Raw genomic sequence first — 20,363 nt, 5'->3', positions numbered from 1 at the left:
AAACCAAAGCAGCTACATTTCCATGGAGCCTCGAGGATGGGAAACTATTCTCAATATTTAACATACATTGACCTGTGCAATCTTTGAAACAGTCCTATCAAGTAGTTACCATTATTATCCCCATTTTACTGGTGAGGAAACTGAGTCACAAACAGGCAAAATACTTTACCCAAGGTGATAGGAAGTGCAGAGCCAGGATCCAAAGCTAGACCACTTGGCTGTAGTGACTGTGCTCTTAAAAAATACCATCCCTTAGGAATTTCTGCAAAAGTGCCAATATTTGGCCATCTTTGGCCCACAAAACCAAGTTTATATTATTCAACCTATAATTATTTCACCTCCTCTCAAGAGCCTACCTTTCTCTCTGCTAACGAACCAAGATATTGGGTCAAACGGTGTTTATTGAATGTAAAGTAACCCCAGCCCCATGGGGAAGAAAATTCCAGGACGAACAGAATAATACAGATTAAATACCCACCTGAGCACTCACACTTTCACATACTAACAGACACACACACACGCACACACACACACACCCCACGTACATATCTGAGCTCGAACAGTGCCAAACACTGTGCCTGAGTGACAGCTGTTGGAAGGTGGGGCTCCAGGATGGGTTCTAATAGCAGCAGCCTCGTCCCCCCCTGCCCCTGCCCTGCCCCGGGGAGCTGGGCTGCCTAGGAGGTAGATGGCAACTCTTCCCCACTCTGCCGCAGACGCTTCTTGGCCCGGATCTCGTTCATGGCCTCTTCAATGGAGCGTGTGTCCCTCTTGTTGGCCACGGGCACTAGGGGCAGACGGGAGAGTGGGAGGACCTAGGAGCCCTGTGCCTTGGCCTCCCCTCTCCTTCCCCCCAATACTGTGCTCCTCTTCCCTGCCCCCTCCCAGCCTCCACTGTGGCCTCACCACAGCCGTAGGTCTTGTTGGCCTGTAGCATGTGAGCTGCATCCTTGGCTGCCCCCTTGCCGATAAGGTGGCTGTATTTGTCCTTGTAGTCGCTGGCTGGGCTCACCACCACGGGTCCCTGCTGGGCCGCCTCCTCCTCTTGTCGCTGGGCCAGCTCCTGAGGGTGCAGAGGGGGGCACCGGAGCTCAAGGCCTGGCCCCAGCCCCTCCCAGGGGCTACCAGGCATAACTCACCTTCAGCCTCCGTTTCTCCTCAGCCTTCTGGGGGTCCCACTCCTCGCCACGCCTGTAGGAGTCCAGCTCTTCATCTGAGGGTGCAAACTCCTGGGAAAGAAGTGGGTGATGGGGTCAAGGTTCCACATACATAGTTTACCTCATTCTTCTCCCCTGGGGTAGGGTACAGGCTGGAAAGGAGAGAGTGGGGAACTCAACTCGGGCCTTTTACCTTTTTGAAGATCATGACATAGCGACACTCATCATCTTCCCCGAAGGAGAAGGATGTCAGACCAGCCACTTCCACCACATCGTGTCTGGGGAGGGGGAGCCAAAGGGAAAGAGGATGTGAAGCCATGAGAGGGGCCAGTGCCCTCCTCTAGGAGGTTCTCCCCGCTGAACCTTTCACCCTTCATGCCTCCTTGACCACCCACTTCCTGTCGCCCCAGCCCAGAGACACTCACAGTATGCTCCTCTCTATCTTATTCATCGGCTGAAACTTTTTCTTGATCTGCCCACTGTCTTGGATGAAATCTGACACCTCTTTCTCCATCTTGGTAGAGGGAAAAGGGAAGAAGATATGAGATGATGGCTCCACCCCACTACCCCTCTCCCCAGCCGGGCCAACAGGCTTGCGCCTCCCACACCTTTCCCACCTCCGTGCCACTGACTTCTGGGCTTCACCTCTCTTAAGACAGTTTCCACACAAACTAAGTCCTCAACCTTCCAATTCTAACTTATTGTTGGTCCTTTCTGAAGCTGCCTTTGGTCTCTCCAGTTGTTCTCACCCTTTTACGAAATTCCACTTTCTGTTGTTTCTCTTGCTCCTGTAGTTTCTTCAGGCGGGCTGCCTGCTCTGGGGGCAAGAAATGGCAGCATGAGGCCAGGGGTGGAAGTATGGGTGGTGAGAGGGTGTAAGACTTTGGGAGGGGTCTTGTGTCCACTGGGAGGTGTCAGGGTAGGAAGGGAGGATTACTGTTAATTCGCCAAGCATTTATTGATATTTACTCTATCCCTGATATGGTGCTAGGCCCTGAAGTACAAAGAGGATGAAGACATACCTTTGCCCTTTAGGAGCTCACAGTTTAGTGGGAGAAACAGAGATGAGAATCACGCTCAACCCTGTTTCCCATTGGGGAAACCAACTAGCAAACATTTATTTATTGCTTACGACATACCAAGAACTCTAAGGCTTGGGGAGGTAATGGGAACAGACCCAGCCCTGGCCTCAAAGAGTTTATCATCTCATTGTCTACACAGGATATAGGAAATTATTTAACTTCCTATATTTTGTAACACCCCCACTTCTTATTTCTACAGCTGACATGAAGCTGAAATGGCCAGTCTAACATTTTTCTCCTCTGGGAGTGCAGCTGTCTGAGCTGTAAAGGGAACTCGCTACCTTTGGGTCTTACTGTCCCCTCTTCTCTCTTCTGCCATTTCAAATTGCTGACAATCTTAAGGCCTACTTCTTCCACAGGATCAGAATCCCTTCAGCTGCACTGAACCTGTTCCCATTTTCCCAATCACTTCATGTCTTTGCACACGTTGTTCCTGCTGCTTGAAATGCTCTTCTTCCCCTTGCAAACTTTGAGATCCACCATGAGTCAGATGGTGAAAAATTACTTCTTCCTCTGGGGCCCAAGCACATTTGGTTCAGACACCCACTACAGCACGTGCTGAGAACTAACAGACTGTAACTTTTGTCTTCCCTACCCCACTATGAGCTCCTAGAAGCCAGGGACCCTGTTCCTTTCCTATTCAGTTACTCTCTGTGGCTCCAGGGCTTGACAGCTCAGGTGCGCTCCTTTCCTCAACCTCATGGGCTCTGACTGTCAGCGCACCCCATCTTGGTCACTGACTGTTCTGTCTGGCTTGAGAGTCTTCTCTCTGCATCTGAGGAGGTGACTTAAGATTATGGTTAAGCACATGGGCTTAAACGTCACACCTGGGTTTGAAAGGCCGCCATAAGTAACCCTGTAACCACAGGCAAGTGACTAAACTCTGAACTTCAGCTTCCTAGTCTGTCAACGGCCACTGTGAACCACCTAGTCAGTCATGGTGAGCATGAAGTAACTCAGTTCCCAGGTCCCATTATGCTCCCTCCTTCCTTATAGCTTTCAAATATCTGCCTGGAGCACTGTGTTGCCCTCTCACTAACTGAATTATCTATTCTTCAGATCTCAGCTCACTGCAGGCTAGGTTAGAAGCCCTAGGTAGTTCCACTCCTAACAATTATTTTTCTTTCAGAGCATTTATAAAGTTGACTTTTAACTCCTGTGTGATCATTTCATCAATGCTCCGGACTGCGGGCTCCTTTGAGTGTGCCCCTGGCCCTTAGCAACCATTCAGTAAATATGGATGTTAGTTTGACATTAAGCAGCACTTGAGCACTTTGAAGGCACCCAGCCTGTCCTGGCCTCCCTCGAACGGGTGGGGAGCCGGTGTCCTCCCGCCAAGGCACTCATTCTGTCAGACTCATTCACACGCTGCGGAGCCAGCAGAAGAGGCCTGCACCGCCCAGCGGGCCGCGCCCTACACGGGCAGTCCAACTTGAACCACCAGTAGAGAAGTTACTCGGCTGGGAGACTATGGCCAATCGGACCGGGTAGGAGCCTTCTTATTCCTCCAATCAACATTCACGACCCGCCCAGGGAACTCAGGAATTTCAGGGTACAGGTGAGAGAAATGTTGGAGCGCGGCAGAAGGGATCGGGTTAAATCAAGTAGGCGGGGCATAAGGGCACTGAACGGCTCCAGCAGCCAATTAGAGGTGCTGAGGGTGGGGTGGGCTAGAGGAAGGTCGAACAAAACTTAATCGGGAGACCTTTAAGTTGAGGAGGCCAATAGGGGAGAAAGGGTTGCGGATGGACGTATCCTGGATCCAATCGGAAGGGGACGAGGTGCACGGACCGGAGCGCCGGTAGGGAAGGCGGGGCCGAGCGGTCGTTCTCACCGCCCTCCGATCCGAAGGCGGGAAGGGGTTGGGTGGGGTTCAGGGCAGCCTACCAATCAGACCACACCACCGGCGGACAGGCGGGCCCACGGGCGAATTGAAAACAAGGACTGAGGAAGGCCAGGGCAGGAAGAGGCAGGGGGCTGGTGCTGAGCTTCAGGGAGCCAATCATCGTCCGCTAAGAATAGCGGGCGGGTCAGCAGCCCTTTTAGGGACTCGGGGGGTCTCTGAAGGGGCCGGTGAGGGGGTCTTTCAAGGTTGAGAAGGCGGGGTCATCCAAAGAGGGAGGAGTGCGATCCTGAGAACCGGGCGAAGAAAGCCGGCTATGAATTTGGGATCCTCACCTCGGGCCTTGCGCCGAGTCTCCTGATCACCGAGGCTGGGTGGCTTCTCCATGGAGCTCAGGATGGAGCCCAGTAGGTCCGCCATCTTGGGAGTGACTGAGAGGGGGCGGTGCGTCTTAAAGGGAAGGGCAAAATGCCTTTAAGGCCGGAAACACGTCGGAGGCGGAAAACCACGCGCCCGCCCCGCCCCGGCGCGGCTCAGATCCCGGCCTGGCGCGCCCGCAGCCTTCCGCCGGCAGAGACCCCGCCCCTCCCCGCCGCCCGCAGACAGAGGCCGGAGGCTGGCTGGTGCAGCGATGTTTAATGGCAATTCGTAGAAACCAAGCCCATGCACAAGTAGAAAGTGCTCGTGGAGCCGGCAGGAGGCTCCCGCCGCGCCAGGAACCACAAGCCCGGCCGTGCAGCCCTCCCTGCGGCGCCTTAAATAGATTCTTCACTATACTCTGTATGTTACATTATGTACAAGGCCCCTCCCCTCGGGGACGGGGCAGGACTCCGCAGCGCGTTTCTATATACACCCCCCCTTTGGCCCCGAGATTGGTGGCCGGAGTCGGTCGGTTGACGGGGAAAGACAGGGCCAGAATGGGAGGAAACAGACGCAAACATGCGGAGTCGGGGTGGGGGCACGGTCAGCCCTGAAACACGAGGGGCGCGCGCGTAGCGAAGGCAGAGGTGGGACCGAGGCAGATACATTCAGAGACGCGTCGAACAAATAAATAAGGCAAGTCAGGAAGGGGCCGAGGTGGGCACAGGCAGGGAGGGAGCTGTGGAGAAGGGGCAGGCAGGGCTCCGGAGGTCACAGCTGAAGATGCAGGTATGTGGGGCGTGGGTCTTCTGGAACCGGGGACTGAGAAGGGGGCGCGACCCGGAGGGAAAAGAAGGAGGCAGGGGTGGGAGAGGGAGTTCAGCACTTCGGAGGGGTGGGGAGTGGAGACCCAGGACGGGCTGGCACAGAAGTGACGGGAAAGCTGCCGACAGGGGGCTCCCCCTCCCCCAGAGAGCCCTCTCCCTGTTAAGACTGCAAGAAGCGGCCCCCAGGGTGATGAGAAAGGCAGTGGAGAGGTCAGGTGGCCAGCCCGGGTTGGGGAAGCCCTTCCAGCTCCTGGTTCTGCTTCAGTTCCCTCATCCTGCGGAGAGACAAGAAAGGAATCAGAGGAGACCGGCCGATCAGGGCGGTGGGATGGGGAGGCGGCGGCGGAGCCCAGTCCTCCCCAGCTAAGGAAAGGGCAGCACCTGTGTCGGCAGCGCCGCAGGAATCGCATGATCTTCCGGGCTGCCTGGTCCTGCTTCTTGGTTAGAAAGGAGCCTCTGGTGGAAGGAAGAAGAGATGAGACCGAACAGGACACTCAGGAATCACCTGCCCTCCGCCCCTTAGGGACCTTGGCGGGGCAAGGGTGGGGGAAGAGCAGGATGATGAGTTGGGAGTCCATGGGCAGTGGGCGTGGACACAGTGGGTGCGCACTGAGGGCTGGAGGGTTGGGACCGTACTTGTTGCGGGCAGGCAGGGTCCCCGGGGGCCGGCGGCGGTAGGAGCGGTATCGCTGCTGGATGAGGACTGCCGCTCGGCGGCTCTGCTGAAATCGCTTCTGTTCGTAGTAGCTTCGGAACTTGCTCTGGATCAGGATGGCCGCCTGGGTCATCTTCTTATAGAGTGCAAACTGCAGGGGTGGGGAGGAGGGGCAGGGGCTGACATGGAGGGACAGAGACCCAGACCCCTAAGGGTCACCCCGCCACCCCGTTTCAAGTTCAGTCGATGCAAGTCTCTTTCTCTAATCCACACGCTCACGGAAGGAAAGGCTGAATCATCACAGACAGCCTCACACCCAGGTCTCATGCCTAATACCTTAAGTGCAATCCAGGTCAGCTTGTGGAAAGAAAAGGGGAGTTAGGGCTCCTTCAGCATTCTGGATGCTCTGGGATGGGGTGAATGGGTGTGCATGTGGGTTGGTGGATATGCTTTCAAGAGAGGACAGCCTCACCTGTTTGTACTTCCGGTAACAGCGCTGGATCACAGCCGCTGCTACCTCCTGCTGTTCCTTCAGCCGCCGGCCCTAAATGGCAAGAAGGAAGTCTCAGCACCTGGATCAGTTAGGAACTACCCACCTAACTGACATCTGACCTGTTCTTCCAATGTGCCTGGGGTCCCTTGACCCTTCACCCTACCCCAGATCTGTCCGGATGATTGCTGTCCCCCTCAAAGTCCTGGGAACCCATCACCTCCCCACTCAAGATTGTGTAATTCATCCCCTGAAGCCCGCAAGCCTCTGACCTTGTATTTTCGGAAGGCTGTCTGGATGACTCGGGCTGCCTCGTACAGTTCCCGCTGCTCATGATCCGACAGGGTCAACAGGGCAAAGTCACTCTCCATCTTGCCACTGGCAGATGCGGAGAGAAACTCTGCCCAGGAAGGTGCTGGAGGGACAGCCAGGCGACCCCGCTCAAATGGCAGCTCGCTGTAGGGCACAAGGATAAAAGATGTCCTGGACATCTAAAGTCCCTCTTCTCCCACTTGGGCGCTGCTCTGAAGGCAGAGCCCCAGTAACAGGGTCTGGAGAGTGACTTCAGAGCTCGCCAGCCAGTGCCAATCCCTTCCTCAAAGGCTCTGGCCATAGTGCAGCTTCTTCCCTCTCTCCCTCCCATGTTCCTTTGAAGGATCTGGAGGCTTTGTCCTAAGCTGGTCACCTCGGAGGGGCTGAGCTGGGGAAATGGTCCACGTTCTCCAGGTAGCTGGCCAGCCAGGACATGGTCTCACTGAGCCCCACCGCTCCCGTCCGCTCCCGTATTGTGACTCCGGCCTCAGACAGCCCAACGAAGTCCTCTCGTTTAATCCGCTCTGGTGTGGCTTCAATGATCTGCTTGGCCAGTGAGATCATGTCCACCTGGATGAAGGAGAAGCTGGGTGAACCTTGAGGGGCCCCCCAACTGTTCCTGCTCTGCCAAGGCCATAGCATAAGTTCACTTCCTATCTTTCTCCTATCAGACAATGAGGCCTCATGGATGGCTGCCCCCATTAACCCTGTCTTTCTCAGCCAGTGTTCTAGGTTCACTTACACTCCTTGGGGTCCCACTCAGTACAGCCCTGTGTTGAGACGTTGTGGAAAACATAGGCTAGGAAGGATGTACAGCACATGGGGATTCAGAAGCTGGGCAAATGAAGGGCTTAGGCTTCCAGGCTGACTGCCCACTGTCCCACCCAGCCTGCCCATGCCAGCTCCCACAGACTTGGCCATGTCTGCCACCCCGTCCTCCCACAGACTTGGCCATGTCTGCCACCCCATCGCCAAGAATCAGCTGAGTCCTTGCCAATCACGTGACACCTTATTGACTAGCTCCAGCCTTGCCTCTGCTCCAGCCCTGCAGCCTGCAGCACTTCCTGCTCGTTTCGCATAAAGCCGCCTACCGAGTGTTCTCTAAATCTGTTGCACTTTAGTGCTCCCCGGTTAATCCCTTAGTCTCTCTAAAGCAGATATGTCCCAGGCCCTAGCAGAGAAGCAGGCTGCTGCATGTGGTACATTCTCCACTCTCTCATGGGTACATTCATTCCACAAGACTCTTAGCTCTTACCATGTGCAAGCCTCCCCCTGCCCCCTAGTTAGTGCCAGACACTTCCGCTTCCATCTTGCCGACCTCTCTGACCTCTCTGCTCCTCCCTCCTCCCCGCTTCCTGCCCTCGCTCTTGTCCCTTTATGGAACAACAGGTAACCCCTACCACCCAGCTCTAATTGAAGATATTCTCCAGAATTTTAACCTCTGAGGCCTCATGACTTGTGAATTCCAAGCTCTGACAGAAGCTTAAGCAGAGGATTACCTTGCCTGTCCCCAAATGAGGGTAAATGACCCCTTCTTCCCAAACTGCTGCCCGGCTCTTGTTCTGTTTCATGTGGTGGCTGGCATCACCCCAGCCCTGCACCCCCCTCTGCTTGTAGCCCTCTACCTAAGTGGTACCGGGATCACATCCACAGCTGGTGGACTATCGGCTTCCTCGGGAGCAGCCCCACCATCCAGGGCTGGTGGGAGAGGAGGCGGCGAGGGTGGGGGCCCTCTGGGGTTGGTGGCTTCATAGTCCATGAGGAATAGGGGGGCCTCTGGGGCACCAGAGGAGAGCTGGCCCGGGACCATCTCCTTAGTCATCTCAGAGGCTGGCAGAGGAGCAGGGGGAGGACTCCCATCTGGGGCGCTAGAATAGGCCGATGTGACAGAGAAAGTGCCATCCGAGAGCTCTGAAGGTGAGGAGACACTGCTCAGGCCTGCGAGGGGAGGGAAGGGGGTGTGAGCATAAGGCACCACTTGCCCCCTCCTCACTCTCCATCTCCCTGGCCTTGCTGCTCTTAACTCCCCATCCCCACCACCTCCTCTCTCCTCGCACTGTCTCCCACCCTCCAGCTTTCTCCTGGCCTGTGTTTCCACCCGCATTCCCCTCTTAAACCCTCACCAGTGTCAGGGCTGGAGGAGGGTGGTGACAGGGCAAGTGGGGGCTCAGCAGAAGCTTCCTGTCTTTGCAGTTCCTCCAGGCAGCGGGCAAGGCGCACATGACCCCGGGAATGAGCCACGGATAGGGGCAGGCGGCCCAGAGAGTCGGGAATGCTCAGTGCCTGTCTGTTCCAACGGAAGAGGAGCACAGCAGCCTCCAGGTGGCCCAGGGCACAAGCCCACATCTGAGGAGAAGAGGGCGGAGGTGGAGGTGAGGCATGGGCCTGTAATGACTCCTTCCCTGCATCCCCCAAACAATCTTCTCTTTGAAGAACTGCTCCCGTTTCCCATTGTTCACAAGTACTAGGAACCAGCATCCTCACCAGAGGGGTACAAGAGAAGTGGTCCACATTGAGTGGGTCAACCTCTTGCTCCAAGTCCAAGCTTCCCGTCTCCACACTCCTGGAGGGTTTGGGAAAGGGACAGCGGAGCCCAGTTAGGGATAAAGGGGGCCCAGTAGGAACTTCAGAATCAAAGGGGCTGGCAAGCACTAAGGTCAGCAGGATGAGTAATCAAAGAGATTAATGACCATAAGGAGGTCAAGAAGTCAGCATTGTAAGTCAGAGGACATTAAAACTCCCCCAAGTGCAAACCCTGTTCCAGCCCCCCTTCCTTCCCAGTGACCCCAGCTCCCATGGCAGGCCTCCAGTTCCTCCTCAGTCCCTGACACCCCCCTCCCACCCCAACTCCCACCAGCCCCAGCTCACCGCCACTGGCTCAGGGTCTCGATGAGGCGGGCATAGCCCTGGGCAGCGGCCAGGTGCAGAAGGCTCATGCCCCGGAAAGGGCTTCCATGGGCCAGACGCTCAGGACCCCTCCAGGTGGAGCGTGGGATCATGCTTTCTACCAGGACCACCACCCGGGCCTCGAACCCAGGCCCCTGGCCTTCATCCTGCGGTGCACACACCCTCAGGCAGAGACCTGAGCTTCTCCAGCCTGGGATGGCCTTAGCCACCCCACCCCTGTCCTCTCAGCTTCCAGTTCTGCCCCCTCCCTACAGTTCCCACTCTAGGCTCCCACCACCCTGACCTCTGATGGCCAGTCAGTCCTCCCTGTCCCTCAGGCAGCTTTCTCCAGCAGCCAGACCTCATGCCTGCATGCCCATGTGGTGTTTTCACTTTGGCTCAGATCAGTGCCATATCCACAGATGGCTTCTCCCCCTCAGAACCTAGAGTCCTCTCCAGCCTTCTTTCCTCAGAGACCTGGAACCCTCAGAGTGCTGAGCCCCGACTTCTTGGATCCCCTCCCCCACCCTCACCTCCACCCTCCTTCAGACCAGAAATAGTCTGAAGCTTGTCATGCCAAGAGGGTGCCCAGAATAGCCACTCCTGGCACGGGGTGGGGGTGGGAGCAGAGTGATGTCACGGAGAAGGGAAGGGGACTGGCTGGGGCCTGGACAGCGAGGGAGTCACACACTAGAGCTGATTTCTACAGGAAGACCCTGCCCCTGCTCCCCACTGTAGAGTGCCCTCATGGAGGTACCTGAATTGGAGGGGCATCAGGAGCCTGGCAGGGGGCCTGCCCAGCTGCTGCGATCTCTGCCATCCGCTTCTCCATCTGCTCCAGTCGCTCCAGGATGGACATCCGGAACTGGTTGTCTGGGGGGAAGAGGAGTGGGCATGGGGGGCTCAGTGAGCAGGGTCCAGGGGATGCCCTGGGCAACAAAGCTAGATCCTGTCCCAGGGTCTGAGTGATGAAGACACAAGCATATCCTTTCCTCTTTCTTCATACAACAGCCCTTTACCTGCCCCCCCCACCTTCTGAATAGAGACCCCCAGGACCAGTCCTCAGTCTAGGGCTCTTCATACCACGTGTCCACCTAGGACCTGAATGCAGAACCAAGACTGTGTCCTTCAAGACATACAGACGGTAGGACTCCCCGCTGGGTGTCCAGCCCCAGTTGCCCCAGATCGCTCTCTCTCTCACACACACACACATGCCCCAGATCTCACACACATACATGCACGTGCGCGTATTCCCAGCCTCCTCCCAGGTGGCTTATTTTGTTCCTTCTTGCCCCAGACACTACCTTCGTCCCCCATGCTGGGGCTGAAGGACTTCAGGGTCCCTCCTCTCTGTTAATCACTGCCCCAAAGAACTCAGAGACTGATTTGAAAAGCACCACCCCCTCCTCCTGGCCCCCCGCAGCTGTCCACAAAGAGGATGGCGGGGAGGGGAGGTGACAGAGATGGATGGCCAAGTCCATTTCTCCTCCTCCTCCCCCACCCCATGCACAAATGCACACGCACACATCCCAAGCTATATCTGTCCCCTCCTGAGATCACACAAGGACGAGGAGGGGAGGCAGAAGGGGGTCAGAGCCGTGGGAAAACAAACAGGTGGAGGCTGGGGATGTTTTGAGATACCAGGACAAGAAGGTAGAGAGGGGATGGTGGGGAGGAGGGTAGAGAGGGCTGAGCAGAGAGGGGAAGATAAACAAGGGGAAGGAGAGAAGAGAAAAAGGGCAAAGGAGAGCTGGGGATGTAGAACGAACAAGCAATAGGGAAGGAAGAGGGGAAGTGAAGACAAAAATCCAAGGAGGAATGGAGAGATGAGAGAGGCAGGAGACACTGGAGAGATGGTAAAGCACAGGTTAAACAGGAAGAAATGGAGACAAACCTCAAGAAAGAAGCAGATGCAGAGAAACAGTTCTGAAAGCCACAGGAGGGATAACTAGTAAAGGGGACAAACAGCTCTGGATTTAAACAAATACACACACACGTACATACACGTGTATGTATGTGCATCTCTGTGTTGGTATATGAAAATATATTAAAAAGTGGTGTGCTCATGTTGGTATGTGAAGATATATTAAAAAGTGGTGTATGTTATTGAGCATTGTTACAGGGAATTTTCACTTTCTACTTTGTGCTTTTCTATAACTTCAAAATTTTCTATAATTAATGCCTGTCTTTATGACTAGAGGGGAAAACCATAGGAAAGTTTAAATACATTGTGTAGGGACATACACACTCATGTGTATCCCATGTATGTTGCTCTGCACTGTCACGGCCCCACCCATGGCCTTGATCCCTTCCTATGGACAGGACAAGTGCTGGGACAAAGCCACCTTCAAGGTTTACAGGGAAGAGGAGGTGAAGGAAATCTGCTGCTCCTTCAGAAATGAGCAAGGAAGCAGAAGCTGGGAAGAGGGGTACAGTGGGGGCAAGGCGGTGGCCACCCAAGTCCAGACGGGCCAAGGAACATGTCATGCTCAAAGGCGGTGGGGTCAGAGGGCTAGGAACTCACCGTCCAGTGACAGCCAGTCAAGCTGAGTGCTAGGCAGTGACAGGAATCGACGGGCTCGATACTCAAAGAGCACAGACGCAGAAAGGGGCCCCTCACGTCCTGCCACCTGCAGAGACACCAGCCCAACTTCATGGGCTGGGGAGGGCAAGGATCAGCGAGACAGCTCTTTCCTGGGCTCCTTCACCAGAGCTACAGGTAGTCCTTCCACATCCACCTCCCCTACCTGCCCTGTTGTGGCCCCAGAGGCCCCTGGCTCCAGTGGCCTTGGCTCTAAGTGGGGAGGGAGTCCCTTCATTTGAGAACTTTGGTCCTCTGGGCCAGAGACCCCTTGGGTTCTAGATCCTGTAGTTAAGGATGTTGTCCAGCACCAAGGCATAGAAGCAGAGAGTCAAGAGATACCTATGGGTGGTTTAGTCACCAAGTTGTGTCTGACTCTTGTGACCCCGTGAACTGTAGCCCTCCAGGCTCCTCTTTCCATGGGACTTTCCAGGCAAGAGTACTGGAGTGGGTTGCCATTTCCTTCTCCAGGGAATCTCCCCGAGCCAGGAATTGAACCTGGGTCTTCTGCATTGCAGGCAGATATTTTACCGACTGAGCCAGATGGAGGTAGGTATGTACAGATACCTATACATATAAACAATTTGATGACGGTAAAATCTGTTTATCTCCTAAGATCAAGGTCCAGAGGCCTTAACTCTGTTACTAGGATGGGGGAAAGGAATTAGCTGCTCACCAACAGGGTAAAGTGAGAGCAGTGTCCCAGGATCTCAGTATCTATAGCCTTGAGAATGAAGCCACCAGGCCCTGGTCCCAAGATTAGAGGCTGAGACTCCCAATTCCCAGTGTCTCTGGTCTCAGCCCCTCTCCTGCCATCCACCACTGAACAGGCTGCTGAGACTCGGGGAGGACACACTGACAGAGCAGAGCTGTCGACGTGTCAGTCCGGCGGTCCTTGGGGTCCCAGCAACACTGCTGGGTGTCAGGTGAGGGGCAAAGCAGGGGGCAGAAGGGCAGAGATGAACCTTGGCAATGACATCCAGACCAGTGCTGTCCAAAAGAACTTTCCTCAGTGTTGGAGACATCCTGCATCTGCACTGTCCCCTAGGGGAACACGAGCACATGTGGCCACTGAGCACCAAAATGTGGTTAGTGTGACGGCAGAGCTGAACCTGAAACTTCATTTAATCTTAACTATTAATTTCAATAGGCACACGTGGCTCGTAGCTAACATACTGGACGGCACAGGTCTTGAAGCCAATGTCCCAGTCTCAGAACTGGTTGGAGGAGACCAACATTCTCCCTTCTCATTCTCCCAAGAGACTCTCCTTGGATTGGAGTCAGTGGGCCTGGGCATGACAGTCCCCTTGGGTCAAATGGCTGATCTTACAGAAGGGGAGGCCAAGGTCCTATAAAAGGAGTAGGTTTAGTCAGGAACACCCGTCAGCTCAGCAGTAGATTTCTTGGACTAGAATCTAGACCTTCTGACAACTCAGCTCAGACTCATCTGCCTGCTGGGGGGTGGTGGCGGAGGGGCAACCACCAGGCTCAGCCCCAGGACTGGATGAGGTTGTTATGTTCTCAGGAACAACCCAACACGTTTGTTCCCAGTGCTTCCTGGGAGTCCTAACAGTCATATCTCAGTCCCTTCCCCTACCACCCCCAGTCCCCATACCGGGACAATAGCAGCGTAAGACACCAGGCTGGACGAGTGAGGCTGGCACAGCGATGTGATCAAAGACACAGGAGTAATGCTCGGCGGCCTCTGTCCAAGGTCCTGTGATGAGCACCTTGACCCCACCCTGCAGGCGGAAGTCAGAGAGCCATGTGACCGCGGCTCTCTCTGCTGGGTATAATTACTCACTCCTTCATTCCTTCAGACCCTGAGAGAGGACCTATTGCTCTCTGTACCCCAGGGTCTGGGGTACCAGGATTGGACATGGAGTGGGGTGAGATCCACCCACTGTCCTTTCCACACTCCTGCCCTCTACTTCAATCTGCCAGAAACGGGGAACTCATTGCCTCTCCCAAGGCTACCATCCCATTTGCAGATAGCTATCACTGGGAGGAAGTCTTTTCTCGGGGCCACCTGGTACCCCCACAGAAGCTCCTGCTTTCTATCTCTGGGGCAGCACAAAGCAGAACTTCACTGCTGAATACAGTCTTTCAGCTTCTCAAAGTCTGCCATCACATCCCAGTTGGGTTTTCTCTTCTTCAGGCTGAACTGTCCCAGGCCCTCCCCACCCCCACCCAGTCATCAAAGGAATGAAGTCCCCTGGGGCACTTGAGGGACTCACACAACCACAGGTCACAGGTAGAAGGAGGAGGGAAGGAAAAAGGGGGTAGTCAAGAAGGCCTGTGAAAACCGTTAAGAAGCTACACTCTGTAAAGATAGAGGCTGGGAGAACTAAGCGGCCATGGATGCTGAGGGAAACGAGGTCACTCGCCACAGGGTGAGAGGGATGCAGGAGGAAGGAGAGAAGTCTGAGACTCACCTCCGGGTAGGACCACTCTGGGGAGAAGTCTGTGATGGTGCTGAGAGCAGGAGAGAGCTGGGGGGCGGGGGCAGGGCCACTTGGAGCTTCGTCACTGATGAGTTCTCCCATGAGGTCCGGGAATGATGAGAGACTGAAGGGCTCCAGTTCGCCGGCCCCCCCAGCTCCTCCAAACAAGGCCTCCCCTCTTCCTACTCTGCCCGATGGCTCCAAAGGGGCAGGTGAGGGTGGGGGTGACGGAGGGGGTGAAGGTACGGGTGGGGCAGCCCCCTGGGCTTTGAGCTCCTCTCCACTGTCATCATCCTGAATGAAGAAGCAGTTTCCCCTTCTCCCGCCTGCTCCAGACTGTGGAGGGAGACCCCGGGCGGCCACCTGAGGCTCCAGGGCAGCAGCGGGCTCAAGCGCTGGACAGGGGGTATGGGCGGCCTCGGCCTCGGGGAAGTCTGGGCTCACCCCCTGGCCCCCTCCATATGTCTGGCCCCTCTGTGGGCTGTTGAGAAAACGATCAGGATCAAAGGCAGGGCTCGGAGGGGCTGGCGGGGCCGAGGGCTCAGAGCCCACAACCACAGCCAGGCTCATGGGAGGCCTCGGATCGGCCTGTGGAGCCAAGTGCCTGGTGGGCGTCAAGCCCCCGGCTCGCTGCTCCAGTCCTGTCAGGAGGAGGATGGCGGTGCCTCCTCTGGAAGAACCCCCTCGGGACGTGGGAGGGCTCGGTCTGATCTCTAGGGGTTCTGCAAAGCCGGAGGAAGAGGAGGAAGAGGAAGAGGAAGATGGGGAGGTATGTGCCTTGGGGAGCTCTGGGGGAAGCGGGGCTATCAGTGGAGGCGGCTCAGGGGGATGGGGGTGAGGGACAGAGGTCAGGGTTAAAGCTCGGGGCTCCACTTTGGGAGAGATGATGCGGTGTTTCGTGCTGCTGCATTTGTGGGTGAGGCTCCCAGAACCTGGAGTGGAAGGGGTGGTGGGGAGAGAAGGGGTAAGACTCATCTCTCTCCAGCCCTCCCTTGCTGGAAGCTGTCATACATTTCCTGAGAAGTCACTACATACCAGAGGTGTCATACTGCTTGTGGCCACTGGGAGGCGGCAGAAATATTTCTCCTCCCCCTCCCTCCCCTTGGAGGAACACTGCAGGGGAGGATCCAGGGCTTGGGGGAATAGCTGAGAGCAATAGGTGAAAGCATAGAAAAAGGACAAAAGAACAGAACCAAGGGGGTGCCAAATAAAAATAAGGCTAAGCCTGTGTGTAAGCGGTAGTGCCGGGGTGGCCAGGAACCGCCAAAGGAAAAAAGCAGACAGAGTGCCCAGGCTGCCAGGAATAAGTAAAAGGAACTAGGCAGTATGCAGACGGGAAGGCCTCTGCTCATCTGGCCCATCTTTCTGGAACATGCAAAAGTCATGCAAATAAGCACGCAAATCCCAACAAGACAGATTCCCCCCTGGTGTGAGTAAGGGCAGACCAGCGAAGAGGGAGGAGGGTTCCAATGTCAGGGGTCACTCACCAAGGCCCCCACTGCAGAGACAGGCATGGGTTCGGGGTGCAGGCTTGGTTGGGTGGGTGTCCAGGATCTGCTGCACCAGCTGCTCTACGGAGAACTCCTCTGTCCCATTTCCACAGCTCCACTTGATGCCGTGAACTGGAGGAGAGTTGGGGGGAAGTGCTGTAAGAGCCCCCATAAAATAGGCCCCAGAGAACTCTAATGGCTCCGCCAAGCACCTGAGATGCTCTGAGACTTCCAGCCAGAGGAACAGGGGCCAGAAGCCCCCAGACTGCTCCTACCTGGAGCTCACAGCTGCCTTCCATAGTCAAACACCTTAGATCACACCAGGAACCCTGGTACCCACCCACCCACCCAAGAAAGAAGTCTCCTGGCTTGGGGCAACATGGTTACCCCACAGGCCCCTGAGTATAGAAACTTGACTGCCATGGGAGGCCCCTGGGTTCACTCTCCCCTTGGAGCTCTGTCCTGGTCCTGTTGCCTTACACATGGGCTTCAGCTGTCCCAAGAGCTCCTCCCGGGACCACTTTAGCCACTCTCGGCGGTCGCTGCTGATGGAACAAAAGATGGGGCTGCAGCCCTTTCCACAGTCTTCCAGGGCCGGGACGTTCAGGTAGTGCACAAGCACGATGTCAGGGTTCTGCGGGCACAAGGGTACACACAGAGCGCTATGGGGTCCTGATGTCCAGGGGCTTGGCCTCCTAGTCCTCACTTTCTCCCCAGGCACCCCTAGCCTCACGCTCCCAAGTTCTGGCTCTCTCCATTCCCAAACCCCTTTCTCTTCTTCCCAGTCTCCTTTCCACACTCAGAACCTCGTCATCCTTCCCCTTCATTCCTGCAGACCCCCACCTCCCTCAAAGAGCCAGGTAGACTCTGTCTCCCTGAGCCCTTCCGTCCTCACCTGGAGCAGCCAGTAGCAGCGCCGATGGAATGTGGGGACGATGGAAGAGTGAACGTAGCAGCCATAGAGACACTGCCAGGAGACAGGCTGGGGTGGGGGGAGGGCTAGTCTGCTCCCCAACTCCTCCTCTGTTCAGTCCCTTTGCAGGAATCCCAATCTTGCCACCAGTTCCTCTTTAACCCGTACCCACCCCCATCTGTTCCCCACACCTTTCACAACCCAGCACTCAAGTCACCCCGCGGTGAAGAGGAGGGGACAGTGGGGCCAGGACCTTACAACAAGGACCAGATTTGAGACATGGGACTATCCAGAAATCAGAGGGCAGGGAAATAACACAACTGAGATGAGGAGCAATGATTTGAGAGAAGAGAAACCTGCGCTTTGAGGTACTAAGTACTGTCAGACCCCTGCGGGAAATGCAAGAGAAGTGAGGGGATTGGGCATCTGCGGCCTCCAGGGGGAGGCGTGGCCTGAGTCCTGGAGAATTGGGTCATGGAGGGAAAGCAGAGTGGGCCGAGCAACCACCCAGCTGATCCCGAGTGAGTGAGAAGTGAAGTGACTAACTGGGAGGGTGGCAGGCAGAGAAGGTCACCAAGCCCTGGCAGGGCTGGAACCCAGCTCTTGGGGAAAAGTGGGGGCCAGGGCAGGTGTGCTGGAGGCCTTGCTTACCTCCATGCCCTGGACCTTCAGCTTCATGTGGTCTTCTCGGGTGGTCTTCCCATCCTTCCGCTTCTTCCAGAGGTAACCATCCTTCCGGTATTTCACCTTCTTGCGGTTGTAGAGGATAATGGAGCCATTCTGAGGCCTGAGAAGGGAAGGACTGGCCTGGAATTCTGTGGACAGAACCCAGGACCCCTGCTACACCCCATCTTCACAAAACTTCTCACCTTGTCTTGGGGGCACATGATAGCCACTCGTCATGCTTCTCAAAGGTGATCAAGTAGGATGCAATCTCCTGGAGGAGAAGAGGCACTCAGGTGGGGGTCCCCTTCCCAAAGTCTCAGCCTGGCCTCTTGGGCCTCCTCATCTATACCTCAGGGATAACGGCACCCCTGGAGGACTGTGTGAGAAAACGCAGGACAAGTGCTGAGCACAGTGCTCTGTTTGTAGGAAATACTTTGTAAGTGGTAGCATTTATACACAGGTGCATATGCCAAGGAGAAGTGAGCTCCTACAAGATGCAGGTCTTTATAGCTCTCCTGTGATCCCCAAAGAGCCTAGAGAGTGTTGAAAGGCACAGCGGGGAACTCCTCCAGCCTACTAGGCCCTGTTGAGCCCCAATCCCCCAGACTCCCTAGAAAACCTCATTTGTATTCCACCGGAGCCGCTCTGGAGGCAGCAGCGGGCAGCGAGGAAGACACTCCAGCAGCTTCTTGGGGAGAAATATCTTCAGGTGGTGGCTGTTCTCTAGAGGGGATGAGAAGGGAGGGCTTAGCGTGAGACATCCCTGTGAGAGCCCAGGGGAAAAGGGCCCCAGACCACTGGGGTGCAGGGTGGGGTGGGGGGCTGAGGGGGTGGTGGGGTAGTGGTGGTGAATGAAATGATGCCAAGGAGAGTAGGGATCCAAGAATTAGAAGGTCACCACCGCTTGGGGGAAATAAAAGGCTGTGCCCAACTTGGAAACCTGGACTGTGAACTCACCAGCAACCTCGGTGGTGTCCTTGGTATTCATGGTGAGGGCTCCAGGGGGCAAGGTCACCCCCGGCCTGAGGGGCCGGGGGGAGGGGGAGTCTGTGCTGGGAAGGGAGAGAAGAAGGTCATGGCAGAAGCCCCCACACTATCAAGGATGAGGAGAACGAGGTGAGAGACCTGGTACAGAACTGGGTCGTGATATCTGAGGAAGCCAGAGGAAGGGGCTGGACTGTGATGTCAGAGCACAGTCAGGGGATGGAGAAGAGGGAGAACCCAGACATGGTGCCAGGAACCTACACGAGTGGGAGACACAACAGAACAGAGTAATCAGGAAGAGACCGGCGGGGTGGGGGAGGGGAGAAGGCCGGCGGGGGGCCGGCGTTTACAGCCCTGGCTCTTGCAAGGCTGGAGCTGCGGTGGGGTCAGACCCTGGGGCTAGGACTCAGAGCAACCGGTCCTAGAAGGATGGTTTGACAAATGAGAGCCTGGATGTTGGGGGGAGGGCAGGAGTTCTAAGTCCGGGTGGAAAGCTAGGCCTTAAAAGACACACCCTGAGTTCCTTCTCTTTGATTTTTCCAGGGGGAAGGGCAGATCTGACTACTGATCTTAACCTCCACCCTTTCCTCCAGATTGGTGGGGCCTGAGTAGAACCTGGTTTAGACACCCAGGACCTAGCTACCCAACCCCAGGTCAACCCATCCTCCACCCTGAGGCTGACGCCTTGTTCACCCCACCGTACCTCTATCCCCAAAGCCTCTGCTTCCCTCGGCCTCCAGGCCTATCCTACCCCATCTACCACTCTGGCTCCAGCCTGAGCCCCCACCCTCCTGGGGGAACAGATGGAAGCTGGAGGATGCTCTCAGCGCGGGCTCCGCCAGGTGTCTGGGAATGGAGAGGGGGAAGAGGCCCGTCTGAGCACGACTGTGAGCCCTGGAGCCTGGGTTGGGGTAAGGACTCCGCCCTAGGGCGCAGGTGCGCAGTCCGGGATGGGCAGCCCGCCAGGGTGCGGAGCGGGCCCGGGGGCGGCCCCCCCAGGAGGGGCGGTGGTCATCGGAGACGCTCCGAGGTGGGAGGGTTCCGCCTCCCGCCCGCACGGAGGGATGTCCTGGAGAAGCTGCGGAGCAGAGTCCGCGGGCGCGTGGCAGGCAAGGGGCAGGGCAGGTGCCGGGGTGCGGGGTTCCCCGGGACGGTCCGGCCCGGCAGGTCCGCTGTGGGGCCCTGCGCCGAGCGGCGCCCCCTGGCGCGGGGGAGGAGGACGGAAGCGGGGAGTGAGGGCGAACCCGGGAGAGCGCCGGTGGTCCCCGGCGCTGCGCGCCAAGTCCGGGCGGTGGAGCTGCGCCCTCTGGCGCGGGGGCGGAGAGGCGGGCGAGAGGCCCCGGCTCTTACCTCCCGGGGTCCCGCGGGTGACGGCGGCAGCGGCCATTCTACCCCACACCGACCCCCCCCAGCGCCGGCTGACAGCGGCGTCCGACGTCACTGCGCACGGGGCGGGGCTTCCCAATTAAGGGGATGGGGTTCGGGACGGGAACCTGGGGTCAGCACACGTCGGGCTCTGGGTGGGGCGCTGGCCGGCGCGACTCGGCTTCCAGGGCCGCGAGCCAGGCGGAGGGACGGGCTGCCGGGAAGTCCCAGAAGGGGCGGCCGCGCTGAGGGGCAGGATGCGGGGTCCCGGAGGCGGAAGCTCCGCCGACTGACATGACCTCGGCCCG

At 56.8% G+C, this 20,363-nt stretch overlaps 2 protein-coding genes across 8 annotated transcripts; both read right to left on the bottom strand.

The window, feature by feature from the left end:
• Positions 1–383: 383 nt before the first annotated feature.
• SPAG7 (sperm associated antigen 7) lies at positions 384–5,467 on the bottom strand. 2 transcript variants are annotated; one of them, XM_043903549.1, is made up of 7 exons: positions 4,418–5,455; positions 1,907–1,974; positions 1,583–1,671; positions 1,351–1,435; positions 1,140–1,229; positions 907–1,063; positions 384–787 (listed from the first exon to the last, which is right to left on the bottom strand). In XM_043903549.1, exons 1-7 carry the CDS (start codon positions 4,500–4,502, stop codon positions 678–680), a joined length of 684 nt encoding a protein of 227 aa, XP_043759484.1. In that variant the 5' UTR covers positions 4,503–5,455; the 3' UTR covers positions 384–677. The 2 variants fall into 2 exon arrangements, with proteins under 2 accessions (XP_043759484.1, XP_043759482.1); XM_043903547.1 differs by having other exon boundaries at positions 384–1,063; positions 4,418–5,467.
• On the bottom strand, positions 4,704–20,196 carry CAMTA2 (calmodulin binding transcription activator 2). 6 transcript variants are annotated; one of them, XM_043903523.1, is made up of 23 exons: positions 20,041–20,196; positions 18,664–18,758; positions 18,326–18,429; positions 17,910–17,977; positions 17,692–17,827; positions 17,023–17,109; positions 16,608–16,761; positions 16,125–16,259; positions 14,629–15,569; positions 13,809–13,935; positions 12,137–12,271; positions 10,370–10,485; positions 9,595–9,779; positions 9,211–9,289; positions 8,850–9,072; positions 8,363–8,664; positions 7,100–7,296; positions 6,687–6,870; positions 6,397–6,468; positions 6,261–6,281; positions 5,906–6,075; positions 5,651–5,725; positions 4,704–5,544 (listed from the first exon to the last, which is right to left on the bottom strand). In XM_043903523.1, exons 2-23 carry the CDS (start codon positions 18,692–18,694, stop codon positions 5,481–5,483), a joined length of 3,606 nt encoding a protein of 1,201 aa, XP_043759458.1. In that variant the 5' UTR covers positions 18,695–18,758; positions 20,041–20,196; the 3' UTR covers positions 4,704–5,480. The 6 variants fall into 6 exon arrangements, with proteins under 6 accessions (XP_043759458.1, XP_043759459.1, XP_043759460.1 ...); XM_043903524.1 differs by having other exon boundaries at positions 17,023–17,094; XM_043903525.1 differs by lacking the exon at positions 6,261–6,281.
• Positions 20,197–20,363: the final 167 nt, after the last annotated feature.

The sequence above is a fragment of the Cervus elaphus genome, chromosome 5 (assembly GCF_910594005.1).
Source record: "Cervus elaphus chromosome 5, mCerEla1.1, whole genome shotgun sequence".
In the NCBI taxonomy this organism is placed as follows: domain Eukaryota; kingdom Metazoa; phylum Chordata; class Mammalia; order Artiodactyla; family Cervidae; genus Cervus; species Cervus elaphus.
This window is presented reverse-complemented; position numbering and strand designations above follow the sequence as displayed.

Excerpts from the sequence above, each read along its gene's own strand:
- SPAG7 (XM_043903547.1), bottom strand. The coding sequence starts at position 4,502 with ATGGCGGACCTACTGGGCTCCATCCTGAGCTCCATGGAGAAGCCACCC. Across the intron at positions 1,436-1,582 it reads AAGATAGAGAGGAGCATACT|ACACGATGTGGTGGAAGTGG; the intron begins GTGAGTGTCTCT and ends CCCCCTCCCCAG. Across the intron at positions 1,230-1,350 it reads ATGTCATGATCTTCAAAAAG|GAGTTTGCACCCTCAGATGA; the intron begins GTAAAAGGCCCG and ends CTTCTTTCCCAG.
- CAMTA2 (XM_043903528.1), bottom strand. The coding sequence starts at position 18,694 with ATGAATACCAAGGACACCACCGAGGTTGCTG. Across the intron at positions 16,762-17,022 it reads GCTGCTACTGGCTGCTCCAG|AACCCTGACATCGTGCTTGT; the intron begins GTGAGGACGGAA and ends TTGTGCCCGCAG. Across the intron at positions 5,724-5,905 it reads ACCCTGCCTGCCCGCAACAA|GCTCCTTTCTAACCAAGAAG; the intron begins GTACGGTCCCAA and ends CTTCCACCAGAG.